The sequence below is a fragment of the Hylobates moloch genome, unplaced genomic scaffold (assembly GCF_009828535.3).
Source record: "Hylobates moloch isolate HMO894 unplaced genomic scaffold, HMol_V3 SCAFFOLD_24, whole genome shotgun sequence".
Taxonomy (NCBI): Eukaryota; Metazoa; Chordata; class Mammalia; order Primates; family Hylobatidae; genus Hylobates; species Hylobates moloch.
Window position 1 is genome coordinate 14,618,029 of NW_026652299.1, and position 13,763 is coordinate 14,631,791.

Sequence of the window (13,763 nt, forward strand, 5' to 3'; positions counted from 1 at the left end):
AACTTCATTACCTCTTGGCTTTGTGTTTGAGAAAAATCCAGTTCAGCTGACAAAATGAAGATGAGTGAGACACTCAGCTAAAGATTGTAAATGCACTAGTCTCAGCGCAGTTTTCCAAATGTAATCTTCTACTCTCAGAAAAAGAACTTAACTGTTTATTAATGAAGTGCAGGTGTATGCAAACAATTGGAATGAAGAGAAAAGTTGTCCCAAAGTGAAAAGTAATGCCTAAAATTGAATGGTAAGACTATATGCAGGGGGTTACACTCATTTGTTCAGGAAATATCTACTGAGTTCTTATCTACCTTTTGCCAGGCAATGTGCTAACTGCTGTGAAGTTTATCACAATTACTAAGCCTCTTCTCAAGGCTTATGCAAGATGAAAGGAGGAGGGAGGAGAGAAAACAAAAATATTGTGTGATGAGAAAGAGAAATACATAAAAGAAGAGGAAGAGAAATGAGACTGAGTGAGAAAAAAGAGAAGGAAATTGAAGGAGGAACAGAAAGAAAAGTTGTCGTTTACAGCTTCAACATACTTCAGGCCCATATTATATCTCATCTATTGCAATAAATCCTTAAAACAGTGTCTCTCATTCTTCCTTTCAACAGGCATTCATTGAACGTTATCGCTGACGTGCTCTAGAAGGCAAAACCTACAATAAGAATTTGAGTGCTAATACTTTACTCAGGAGGTTCCAGGCCAGGAGGCAATGACAGCACAGAAACAACAGGAGTAAAGCAAAGGAAATATGAGGCAATGCCGTGTGGCATGTTATCCTGCTGACCGCCATTTATCATCAAACCACAAAGATACATAGTGATCACTCAGCAGATCTGTGTTTTTGGTAGGATTGCAAAAAGAAATTGTAGGTGATAAAAATCTCCAGGAGCACTGTGAGTGGCCTGGCCTCCTCCTGAATCTTGTTTCTCACTGGTCAAGGATTACCCCACAGGGAGCTAAGCCCCCTACACTTCCAGGTCGTATCCTCCAGATTGCAGCATCCAGCCTCTCAGCAGCTACTCAAGAAAGCCAGATCCCAGACACCACGACATGGTGTTTCATCCAAGTTTGAAAATGGACTGGCAACATCTATAACAGTCTAGGAAGGGAGATGGGAAGTTAAACCACATAGCGTGAGCCAAGGACAAGAAAGAAGGTGGTAAAAGGAGGCTGAGAAGGTACACAAAGCTTGAATTCAGTACAAGCAATTTTTACGTGCCAGATACTGTGCCCAGTGCTGGCGAGATGAGAGTAAATAACACAGATCTGGTTATTTACCTGATCTCAGACTTGCACAGCAGCAAGGTGACCAGTATGCATAAACAAGCAATTAACATGCAGCGAGACAAAGTGCTACAGTGGCTGAGGAGCAGAGGTACCTGTGTCATCTCAAAGAACTCCCAGAAGAGATACTTTCTAGGCATGGGTTATCCAGGTACAGGTCTGAGCCAGGGAGTAAATGTGTGAGGGAGGAAAATAAGGGAGACTATATGTAGCGGGCAGCAGGCAGACAGAGATGAGTTCCAAAGCCCTAGACTGTGAAAGATGTTCAGCACTGTTGGAGTGCCAAGGATTGAACAGGAATGGACACTAAACAGTTCAGGTATTACCATATAATGATCTGATCACATGAGGCCTAAGATCATAGCCTACAATTCTACCTCTCTACCCTAAACCCATAGTCCTTACCTTCATCTCCCCCATATTCATGGCCAGCTTGATTATCAGTTTTACTGAAAATATGTTCTCTGCCTTTCCACTTCAGTGTCTTTACACATGGCCTGCTTCCTCTGGGATTCTGTCCCTTTCACATGAACACCTGTTTAAACCACGCACTTCCTTTAAGGCCCAGGTAAAAGCTTTCTTATCCCCAAACCTACCCTACGCCCCCACGTCTCACTGGTTTAATCTTTTCTTACCTAAAATTCCTATTTTCTCTTAAGGTTCTTATTTCATTTCGACAGTTATTTATTTAACTGGCTCATCTCCCCTGCTATACCATTAAAGAGTTCAAAAGTAACACTGATAGAAATACACAATTTTCATGGCTTCTATAAACTTTTTTCTCTTTAAAACAACAGAGGGATATATTTACCTATGGAAATCATTTAGAAATCAACTAGCACTGCCTTAGCCCAAAACTATGGGGCAAAGCCCCCATTTCAGTCCAGGCCGATCTCTCTGGCCCAGTAATGCTCCTTGTTTCTTTCCCCTTTGTTTTCCTTCCCAATCTTCCCCACGGGCCATTTCCCTCACTCAGGATCTTTATACCTTCTATTTTGTCTGGTTGCATTCTGGGCTCTCAGAGCCACCTAGCTTTGGCATGGAATGCCGACATCCAGGTTGCAGACAATTTTGGTCTGGTCAACAGTCAAACAATTCCTTTCTCTGTGCTATCTAAAAAACAAAGAGAATTCAATCAAACTCAACATAACATTCTGTTGTGTTTAAGAGTTTCCATTTTGAGGCCGGGCGCGGTGGCTCACGCTTGTAATCCCAGCACTTTGGGAGGCCGAGGCGGGCGGATCACGAGGTCAGGAGATCGAGACCACAGTGAAACCCTGTCTCTACTAAAAATACAAAAAATTAGCCGGGCGTGGTGGCGGGCACCTGTAGTCCCAGCTACTTGGAGAGGCTGAGGCAGGAGAATGGTGTGAACCCAGGAGGTGGAGCTTGCAGTGAGCCGAGATTGAGCCACTGCACTCCAGCCTGGGCGACAGAGCGAGACCCTGTCTCAAAAAAAAAAAAAAAAAAAAAAAAAAAAAGAGTTTCCATTTTGAATTCCAGAAACATTTGCTATTCGCCTTTTACATGAAGAGTATTGACACTTGGGAATACAAAGAAGAATGTCAAGCATGGCCTTTAAGGGCCTTTACAGCCAAATGAGTGACAAGGACTATTATAGTAATAGTTAGAAATCAGGAAGAAGTGATGTCCTACAGGAGTATGAACTTAGGGCTATAGGATTAGGAAAGCTGAACTGTTACTGGTAAAACCATTGGCAAAATCCAAATTCATGTCTAGTTCTAGGTCATTCACAATCTCCCTTCTCCACAATGCCACATGCTTTAGTTTCAGCAACACACAGTAGTGAATTTTCAGTTTAGTTATGTTAACTTTGAAGAAATATATAACACATTGCACATGTTCTTCCTCTTCAGGAGATCAAATTAAACATCATTCAAAATGCAAATTTTTCCATAAGCCATTTATTTTCCCCAGGGCAACCTCTACTCAGTGGTGGGCTTTCTCCTCAAATATCCTGACTCTCTCATTCGTCCAGGGTAGCTCTCTCCTGCCCTTGTTTAATGAGGTGCAGTATAACTTGAGCTAAATAAATTAGGAAATTTTTAATAACAAGAATAGTCTGATAATTTAATGAACATTTAAAGTAGGAACTCTTCAATATTTTTGCTAAGCCCATTAATTCAATAAACATTTGCTATATCACACTAAGATAATTTTGTTACACTTCATTTTAAAAATTAACTAAACTTAGATACAAATGCAATCAAACAGAACCAGTAGAAACCAATCTCACTTTGGACTCTTTCTGACTTCATGTTTCTTTTGATCCTTAACTCTTCCCAGCATTATACTTTTAGAGAGAATATTTGAACTATATATGTAGATATATGGCTTATAAAGTCTATGTTTGCCTCTGCAAAAAAAGTGAGGATTTAAAGATGGAACACACGTCATTACTTTCACCAACTCTTCTACTTCCTTCCATTTACAGATAACAATTTGGAAAAGAAGCTTGTTTACACTCGGCCTAGGTAGCGTGACATGCTAACTATTCTCACTCAAGAAGAAGATGGAGTTAACACTAGAGATCTGGAGCATCTGTGAGTCTAGGATCCTGCATCAATAACCCAGGGAGAAATGGCTATCAAGTCCTAAACTCTAACTTAGCGTGTAGGTTCAAGATATAAGCAGAGAGATAATGCAGCCTAATGGAAAGAAAAGATCCCTAAGAGTATGACTTAGTAAGTTTCTTCCTCCTTCCTCCCTGCTCTCCCCTTCCCCATCCCCTCTCCCCTCTCCCTTCCCCTTGCTCCATTCTCCCTCTTCCTTTCTTCCTCTTCCTCCTCCTCCTTCATCTTTCCTCCTCCTCCTCCTTCTTTTTCTTCCTCCACTTCTGTTCCTCCTCCTTCTTGCAAAAAACACTGGAGGAACTGCTTGTCATCACCACCTGTGTCATCGTGAGGAATCCAGAGATCTGCATGTTAATAATTATCTTGTGCTACCCTTTGCTGACTTTCTTCTACACCTATGATTTCAATAATAGAAGAGGTTTCCAAGATAGAAAGATTACAACCCAAGAACCTTATCTCTCTTGGCCTCATGTGAACTGTCATCAAATATCCTGCTGTTAATTAGCAAAGGTTATTTTATTCCATTATCTCTGCTTCTCTCTTGCATAAAGTAAGAGAAAATGCTATAAGCCCACTTAAACAGTCTCATTGCTCCTCTAAGCGTTGACATCAAGGGAAGGTCTTAGTGTACTACTTTCCTGACACCTTATTCTCACACCCAAATGACTTTATTGACTTTAAAACCAATTTCTAAAGACAAGTGAAAGATATTTCCAGTCTTTCAAATGATGGTGGAATATCTTCTCCAATTGCCCCTTAAGATATCAGCTCAGAATATAAATTACTTTATTTCATAACTCAAAAACTTCCTGGATAATCAGATACATTTGCACATGGGATATGATAACTCATGATAATTTTCTTAGCATACTAATGTTTTTACTAGCTTAAATACAGTCAGTATGAGATTTCCCTTCTGTTTAAAAACCTACAGTAAGGGGAAAAAATGCTGCAGCAGCACATATCCATGTTCTCAAAAACAAAGTCTTACTCCAGAATAGCATAGAAGGCCTAACTTTCCACTATCATTGTCACTTTCTTTTACCCTGAGCTCTCTTCACACCAGTGCACAGGCTGCTACTGAACACAAACCTCTCCATTTCTTTTCATGTGTTCTCCCACACCTTAGAACATGCTTATGGACTCTCCAAGCTCCTTTTAAATATCACCTCAATGAAGATTACTCTTGGGCATCAATAAATGGATTAAAACATGTTAGATATGTAATCATCAAAACACTTAAGTCACTGTAGTATACGTATTCAACAGTTCAATTATTACTACAACTAAAAGCCTATAAATTACTGGGGGACACCCTTATGACACATGCACTTCAGTGCATAGACTAACTCATAACAGGCACATAATTTTTTTAAACAAATAAATGTTTGTCATGTAATTTTACTCACCAAATCAACATATTCAAAATCAAATTTATGAACTAGATGACTGATACATTTACGTGGTTTACCACATTTCCTTCAAAGTCAGAATTAAAACTCAGAACCCGAAATATATTAAGTTTCCATATACTACTCATGATATGGTTTGGCTGTGTCCCCACCCAAATCTCATCCTGAATTGTAGCTCCCAGAATTCCCACATGATGTGGGAACGACCCGTGGGAGATAATTGAATCATGGGGGTGTTTGCCCCATACTGTTCTCATGGTAGTGAATAAGTCTCATGAGATCTGATGCTTTTATCAGGGGACACTCCTTTTGCTTGACTCTCATTCTTTCTTGTCTGCTGCCATGTAAGACGGGCCTTTCCCCTTCTGCCATGATTGTGAGGCCTCCCTAGTCATGGGGAACTGTGAGTTCATTAGACCTCTTTTTCTTTATTAATTATCCAGTCTCAGGTATGCCTTTATCAGCGGCATGGAAATGGACTAATACAACTTAGCATTCCAAATGTGTGCCCTTATGTGGTCATGTACTCTTAATGCCAACTCTGAGGCCAGAATGAAGACAATCTTATTAGTGCAGAGGGGGCAACTAATGCATTTAACAATTCATAGCTAAACCGTGTTGCATTTTTAATACGATATCAGTAGAAAATCTGAAATATATATATTTTAGAAAATTCAAGCAATGTTCTGCTCCACTACAACCACACCAAAAATTTTTCTGGATTTTTAAATATAGTTTATTGCTTTAATAAATTTTGTTTCACCATATGAATATATGGCATATCTACTTCTATGCCACTTAAATGTATATTTGTTGATATCCTAGTCTCTAGGCCACATTGCCATACATGGAATAAATTTGCCCTGGTATTTATTAGATTTTGAAAGTGCATTCCTTGGTTCATGTTTTACTTTTTGAGAACTGTTGAATGCAAACTGAGTGGCTTTAATTTTATTTGAGAAAAGGCAAGAAGAAAGTAGTCTTACCAAATTCAAGCTTTTATTTTGCAGGTAAGCATCACTTGTGCTGCTGCTTCTGATTTATAAAAGAGAAACACTATTCTCTTTAAAACAACAAGTGTTACGCAAAATCATAAATAGTTCTCTACATTTTCATTCCCAATTCTATTGGCTTGGCTAATATTACTGGTAATACATACATTGATTGTTAAAGCACTATTTTGGCTGCACTTAAAACACCACATGAACAATGAACAACAGTATCAACTAAATATGCTATAGGTGTTATTATACTCTTGCAGCAAACATCATGAATTGAGGTTCAATGAGGAATGAGACATCACCAAAAATAAGTCATCAACAAGACCATATCAATGTCAGGATTTAGCTTCAGCATCCAGCCTAGGCCAAGAGATTTGGAGACCCTTGGGAGGGGATTAGCATTCTTTAAAATTATTATTATTATGGCATCTAGAAATTATATGCATTCTATTACATGAAGGATCCATGGAAATGAAGTTTGTTTTTCCCCCCAAGATTGTAAATTCCTCTAAAATCAGGTGCTTCGAATCAGAGCTGCTAAATCACCAGTGGATGATGGGGTTTTGTATGGAAGAAAAGTTAAGCAATCACAGTCACACTCCAGAGTGAATAGAGAAAGAGTATCCTTGAGTCTAGGGGAAAATTAACCTTCTGGGGATGTCAATAGTGACTCACAAAGGAATTTCCAAAGTCAATACTACTGAAATGCTTTCTCCCTCCAAAATATGAATATCTAACATAACAACAATAACATTAATAATTTGATGTTCACAGAAACTGAAATGCTAAAAATGTATCCAATTTTGGCCTTTATTATTGCATTGACAGATTAAAAATATTTATATTCTGCTTACTTCACTGGGCAAATACTCACAGGTTCCTAACAATAAAAATTCAATTGTTCTTTTGTGTTTAATGGGGTCCAAGAAGAAATTCTCATTCCAGATTTGTCAAGGTACATCTATAAATGATAACAGTAAGAAGTGAAAGCATTTATAAGAAAGGAAAGTAATGGGCGAACAACCCCGCTGGTTCACTTCCACACAAGAGCAAAATAAAACCTTTGATAACAACTACTAAGGTAAGCAGTAAGCTATATAGTGCCTTTATGGCAGCTGTGCTGTGTTATCCAGCATAGTTTTACTTGCTATATTCAGCTCTGCACAGGAGTATACGGTTGTGTTACACATCTATGTATTTACATCCAGGTCCAACATCCAGCCTCTCCCCCTGAGAACTGGACTATCAGACTTACAGCTTTCTAAGTACTTTCTGTTTTCCTGTGAACACAGATATTAATTTCCAAGTGTGCTTTGGCCTCAGACATTTTCCTCCTCTTTAGATGCTTGGAGTAGATTGTACTAGGGCTTGATAGACTGCTCACTCTGCAATTAACACCCCTTCTCTATTCCACCCACCCCCCCACACTATGTAAGCATCTAATTTCCAATTCTAGAAGACCAGACTTCCACTTTCCTCCTAATTATAATCTTCCTGCCCAGTTAGTTTCCATTCAAAAAGCTAGAAGGACTAAGCCTGAAGAAACTTTAGCACATGTACCCTAAAACCTAAAGTATAATAATAAAAAGAAAAAGAAAAAAAAAAGAAATACGCAATCCATAAGAAAAGCTATTTTTACAAAAGAAACTTTAGAAAGATGAAAATGTCAATGGCAGATTAAAAGTTGAAGCTGAAAAATAGGTAGGTCATAATGCATCAGCTCTATACAAGTTTTATTTATATGTAGATCCCTGAAGACCCTCCAACAGTAGACGGTAGTCAAAGAAAAGAAGAGAGGAGCTGGAATGGAAAGATCACCAAGGTTTGAAAAACTAACGTGGAGCTTTTTCATCTAAATTCTGTTTCTACAAATTCAGAGGAGTAACTATAGTCATACTTTGCCCTCAAATAAAAAGTGTTTAAGCTGTAATTTTCCAAAGTGAAATTAGAGAAGGAAGAAAGTCAATCATTATTTTCAAAAACAGCTGTAGCCCTGTCAATGTGGCTTTTTAGCATCAATTGTTGAAGCAAAATGCTAAGCAGTCTGTAAGAACCATCCCATCAGGTACCTTGTCTGAGGCTATGGTCACAGATGCCTATGAACTCTGCAAAGCTATGTCACACAAAAAAAGACATCTAGCATGACAAGCTTTACAGAATTAAATGGATGCATTACCATAGCAAGAAAATTTGCATCTTGCGTTCCTAACCAAAGCCCACAGTGGAAATGTGTCCTCGTACCTGGCAAGCCCAAGGAAACATTCCCACCTTTTCCACTTCCGCAGGGAGTACTGCTTGGGTTCTCCAATGTGGTTAGAACAGGCCACAAATTCTTCTAGAGTGGAAGCTTCCTTGCCTACTCATGACTTCTCAACCAATTGACTTACACAAATCAGAGCAAGTTTCTCAGTCTCTAAATATTATCACTATCCACACTCTGAAACAAATGCACTATTGCTGGGTTATACCCACCAATTAGAGAGCTTATTATGGAGGAAGCTACTGTTTTCTCCTCTTCCTTCTGTTTCTTCAGAAAAAATAAAACTCGGTGACAAAACCCTGGATCCTTGACATTTGAAAGGAATATGTTTGTAGAAATTTCCACATTCAAAAATTCACACACATAAAAATTCCTTTGAGCAAAAAATTTAAAATAAAAGAATGCTATTCATTCATTATTGACTCATTCCTGGCATATCAGACCCTTAGCTTGTAGCATTTATCTGTGCTACACACCCTAACTACATTTTCTCCTTTAACTTTCACAGTGACTCTTGGGAGACGTATTATTTTTGCTACTATTTTTAACTATCCCAAGTGTTACAAGTGGAAGAACTTAGGGGTGGCTTACAAATGGTCAACAAAATAAATATTAAATTTGTGAACGCTAAGTGTCAGTTATTTCAAGAAGAATACTTGGAGAGTTGGAGAGCTTTTCCTTCCAACCAGCAGCGCACCATCTGTCCCGGAACTGGCTGCCTACCTTCCTTGGCCCTCAGTGCGGCAGCTGCTGGTACGATCTGGGCACAGTACACCTCCCGGGTCTGGATCCCACCACCACACACGGGTCCCGTCACATGCCAGTGGGGATCCTGCTGCTCGAGGAGGAGAGAGACTTGGCATTCTTTCCATTCAGAAGTTCTCCAGGAATACCTGTTTGGTTTGGTTTATTTAAAAGAAGAAGAAGAAGTAAGAAAAATATACAACTCTGAGGAAAACTTAAGTCATGACATCAAGAGGCATAATCTCTCTTTCTAGGACCAAATCTTTGCCTGTGGATAAAGAGGTATACTAGCTTAGAATTACTAAATCCCTTTTATTTCCTAGAAAAAAAAAACATCCAGCAGCCCATCATGACAATAGCACAGGATGACTGGACTAAAGGAATGTGATACGGATAAACAGTGAGTGTGTCTCAGCCTTGAAGCTGGAAGAGAGTGAGGGAATAGAGAGGGGAGTTGGAAACCGAATGAGCCTAATTCTTGATAGCTGAACTTGTCATGGGGTTTCACTTCACAGACTTTCAGATGACTTTGTGTGAAAGTTGGCTTTTCTTTCTTAATAGGACAGTGTGTGAATGTGTAAAGTCGTAAATATATTATTTTGCATACAGCTATCTCCAACTTTTCAATCTGCTTGATATAAGAAACTCTTTACCCATTTGACTTCATGTCATTCGCATAAAAGTATATGTTTTAAAAATGAGTTAATACCGTGCCACTATATATAACTGATTAATACTTTTTTACATATGCAGCCATACTGTTATATAAACTGATATAGGAATATGTCTCCCTAGTTTATAACTGGTTAATACTCAAATACACACATACACCCCCACAAATAAGGGGGGAAACACAATGGAGTTTGTATACAATGTACAGAAAACAAAACAACTATCACACTACTACATTCATACCTGGAGAATTATTTTAGACAGAATTTCCTTTTGTGGATTATTACCGCATTCTTTAAGCTCACAGCATTAATATAACCTCGCGGCATTCGTAAAAACAATGAGAGACTCATTAAATTCTGAACAATAAACAAAGCCTAAGTAACATTCACATATCTGCTGTCCCATTTCATATTTAAAGAAAAATTTATCAGCTTTGTGATTGTTTAAAAGAAAAAAGAGGAAAAACCAGCCATAAAAGTAATCATATGTCACCAAGATCCTGGCTTTACGAAAACTAGAGTAAAGTTGAAATCAAGTAACAGATGTCAAAATAAGAAAGCAAATCTCCAAGAAACCTCATAGTGACAAATCCCTAACAATGAATGTCATCATTCTAAAAAGCCTGAAAGCTAAGAATCAGCTGAGAATCATTAGTCTTTTGAAAAGCCCATCATAGAAAAAGGATTTGGACAGTCCTCTGGGATTTGTTGTAACATGAGTTTTTCTCCCTCAGCCTCACTACTTAATTTTCACTTTTTTTTCCCTAGGCTTATGAATTAGTCACTCAGGCAGACAAGAGTTTGGAGTGCAGAGTTCAGGTCCTTCCTATACTAGGTGAATATAAATAACAATACATTTCTGGCCAGGCACAGTGGCTCATGCCTGTAATCCCAGCACTTTGGGAGGCCAAGGCGGGTGGATCACCTGAGGTCGGGAGTTCGAGACCAGCCTGGCCAACATGGAGAAACCCCATCTCTACTAAAAATCCCCAATTAGCCGGGTGTGGTGGCACATGCCCGTAATCCCAGCTACTCGGGAGGCTGAGGCAGGAGAATCACTTGAACCTAGGAGGCGGAGGTTGCAGTGAGCCAAGATCGCACCATTGCACTCCAGCCTGGGCAACGAGAGCAAAACTCCGAAAGAAAAAAGAAACAAACAAAAAAACCACACATAAAAAATCCCCACAAAACAATATATTTCTAATTCCTGGGTATGAGAAATAAAGAGAAGTTCATTTCTTCACAGGGATAGTTCTTTCCCAGAGCCAGGGCTCTGAAATCCTTTCTCCTCACAGAGAGTCAGTCCTTACCCTATTCTTCAGGGCCACCTCAGCAGAAGGCTTGTTTCTCAGATTTCCAGTTTCAGGGCACAGATAAATCTTTCATGCAGGGCAAAACAAAATGGGGTATGAGAATGTTGGGGTGGATGATTACCAAGATCTCATTTCAAACCCTCTTCTTCCAAGGGTTCCCCAAAAGAAGAACTTTCTGGCCTGAACAAGGGGATCGGATACAGCCACTGACTCAGGACTTCTATGATATAGTTAACAAAGAAGACACGCAAAAAGAGGGTAGTGTGGTACAGATGACAAGTATGCTTTGGAGTCCAACCAACTTGGTTTGAATCAGAATTTTACCACTTTCTGGTTAGTGACTTGGGTCCAATTTTGTTTTCCTACCTGTACAAGGGAGATAATAATACCAATCATTGAGCCTGACATATAATAAATGTTCAATAAGTGTCCATTCCCTTTCTTCTTGCATCCTTCTACATGTGCCTTTTGCCCATTGCTGATGTGGAAAACACACACACACACACACACACACACACACACACACACACGTACATTAACATTTTATTTATGAGGATTTCATTGATTTCATGAAAAGTCTTAATATTAGAGATCCACAGTTGCCATGGTCTAAGTTCCAGCAACCATAGTTCAACAAAGAGCAAAAAAGAAACATGGGTTTAGATTATAGTAATTTTTTTGCTTGTTTGAAAGGAATGGGGCATTCTGTATAAATTGCTTTTGCAATTAATTTAACATGACCCTACAAGAATTAGCAATGACGAAATTTGGGAAGTTATTATGAAGAAAAATGAAAACAAGAGTTTAATGACTATATCTGTATATAAAGTAACAAAAAACTTGTTGGTAGCTCATTAACCAAAAACACCTGAGTTCCATTCACTGGCAAATGATAAATCCTTTAGAGAAGACATTTATCACTATTGCTATTTTTTTTTTACCACCTCAGAGAAAATATCAACCTAGCAAGAGGGAGAGGAAAAACCACACCAATAAACGACTTCTATATTTCTTTTTTAAAAAATATGGGTCTTTTCATAGTCTTTGCTCAACCTTTTTTCTTTATTTTTTTCAAAAGCCCTATCTATGTTTAGTCACAAATCATCCCGGCAGCCATGAAAACTGAACATCCTGAGCTGCTCCAACCACAGAAAGTGTCGCTAGGATCTGACAGAATAACAAATCAAAGGACCCCACTCAGCTAAACGTTACTCCCTTTCTCCTTTGGAAGTTGTTACAGCGATAGTCCTCCAGCCTCCAGAAAACTCAGCTTTCTGATGCCTGGAACACTCTCTTTAATGGCTAAGCCCATGTCAAAGACCAGACCTTTTCAACCTCCCATCTCCCAACTCTGATGCCTTTCAAAGTAGCCTCATTTGGCCCTCCTGGTTAAAAGGGAATGTGGGGAGTTGCAAAGGCCAGCGTCCTACCTCCTTTGAGACAGAACTTCGAAATTGGCTATGGAAATGCCTCAAGTAGAGTAAATGGCCATGGAATTAAAGAAATGTCAGTTTCCATAGCCCCTTATCAACGTGAGAGTGTGAATCGGTGTGCTTTTTTCAAAGCGTCTGTCTAAAGAGAATAAACAAGGCATCAATTTGTTTGGACTACTAGGGTATCAGGGCAGATCCTCCAAGTAGTACAAACAACAGTATTTTCTGCCTGCTTCCTCTATACCAGGCACTGCACTAACGAACTTGGGGGCATTACTTCATTTAATCCTCCCAACAACCCTATGAAGAAAATCTTATTTCTCCTTTTACAGATGGGAGAATTGGCATAAAGAGTAAGTAACTCTTCCAAGGTCACATGAGTGAAAGCAGGGTTCAAAGCAAGGTTCGTCTGATTCTAAAGCATATCTTCATAATAAAATGACACTATGGCAGATTAAAACGGTAAATGGCAAACCCATTTACTCAATCAGGTAGTCCAGAAAGCTCAATCAAGTAGTACAGAATGCAATTTCAGTAGACAATGGGTAGCCACCTGTCCGGCCATTGCAAGGACAAGTCAGTGTTGATCTTGGTCTGAGGAAGTGTGTTCTGGGTGTAAACAAAAATATAATCTGCTGACCAATAATATTTCACCCTGCCAAAATAACTTTTCTTCTAATCTCAAATACAAGTACAGTTTGAGAATATATTATAATCAATCATTTTATAATGAGAGCCCTGTGGTCACCTAGGGATGCATTCCAGCTCTTTCAGGAGATAGTCATGTCTCAGTTGATGACAGAGATATGTTATGAAGAAATGTGTCGTTGGGCAATTTCATCCTTTTGCAAACATCATAGAGTGTACTTACACAAACCTAGATGGTGTAGCCTACTACATACCTAGGCTATATGGTATATATTTCTCCTAGGCTAGAAACCTGTACAGCATGTCAATTTACTAAATACTGTGGGCAACTATAACACAATGGCAAGTATGTGTGTATCTAAACATGTCTAAACATAAACCACGTACAGTAAAAATAAA

General features: G+C 38.9%; 1 protein-coding gene across 2 annotated transcripts in view; it reads right to left on the reverse strand.

The window, feature by feature from the left end:
- Positions 1-13,763, reverse strand: part of THSD7B (thrombospondin type 1 domain containing 7B) — a 919,482-nt gene that overhangs the window by 540,976 nt on the left and 364,743 nt on the right. For both annotated transcript variants that reach the window (XM_032145845.1, XM_058434423.1), the window contains one exon: positions 9,276-9,445. In XM_032145845.1, the coding sequence (XP_032001736.1) occupies positions 9,276-9,445 (170 nt within the window). The remainder of the gene's footprint in view (positions 1-9,275; positions 9,446-13,763) is intronic.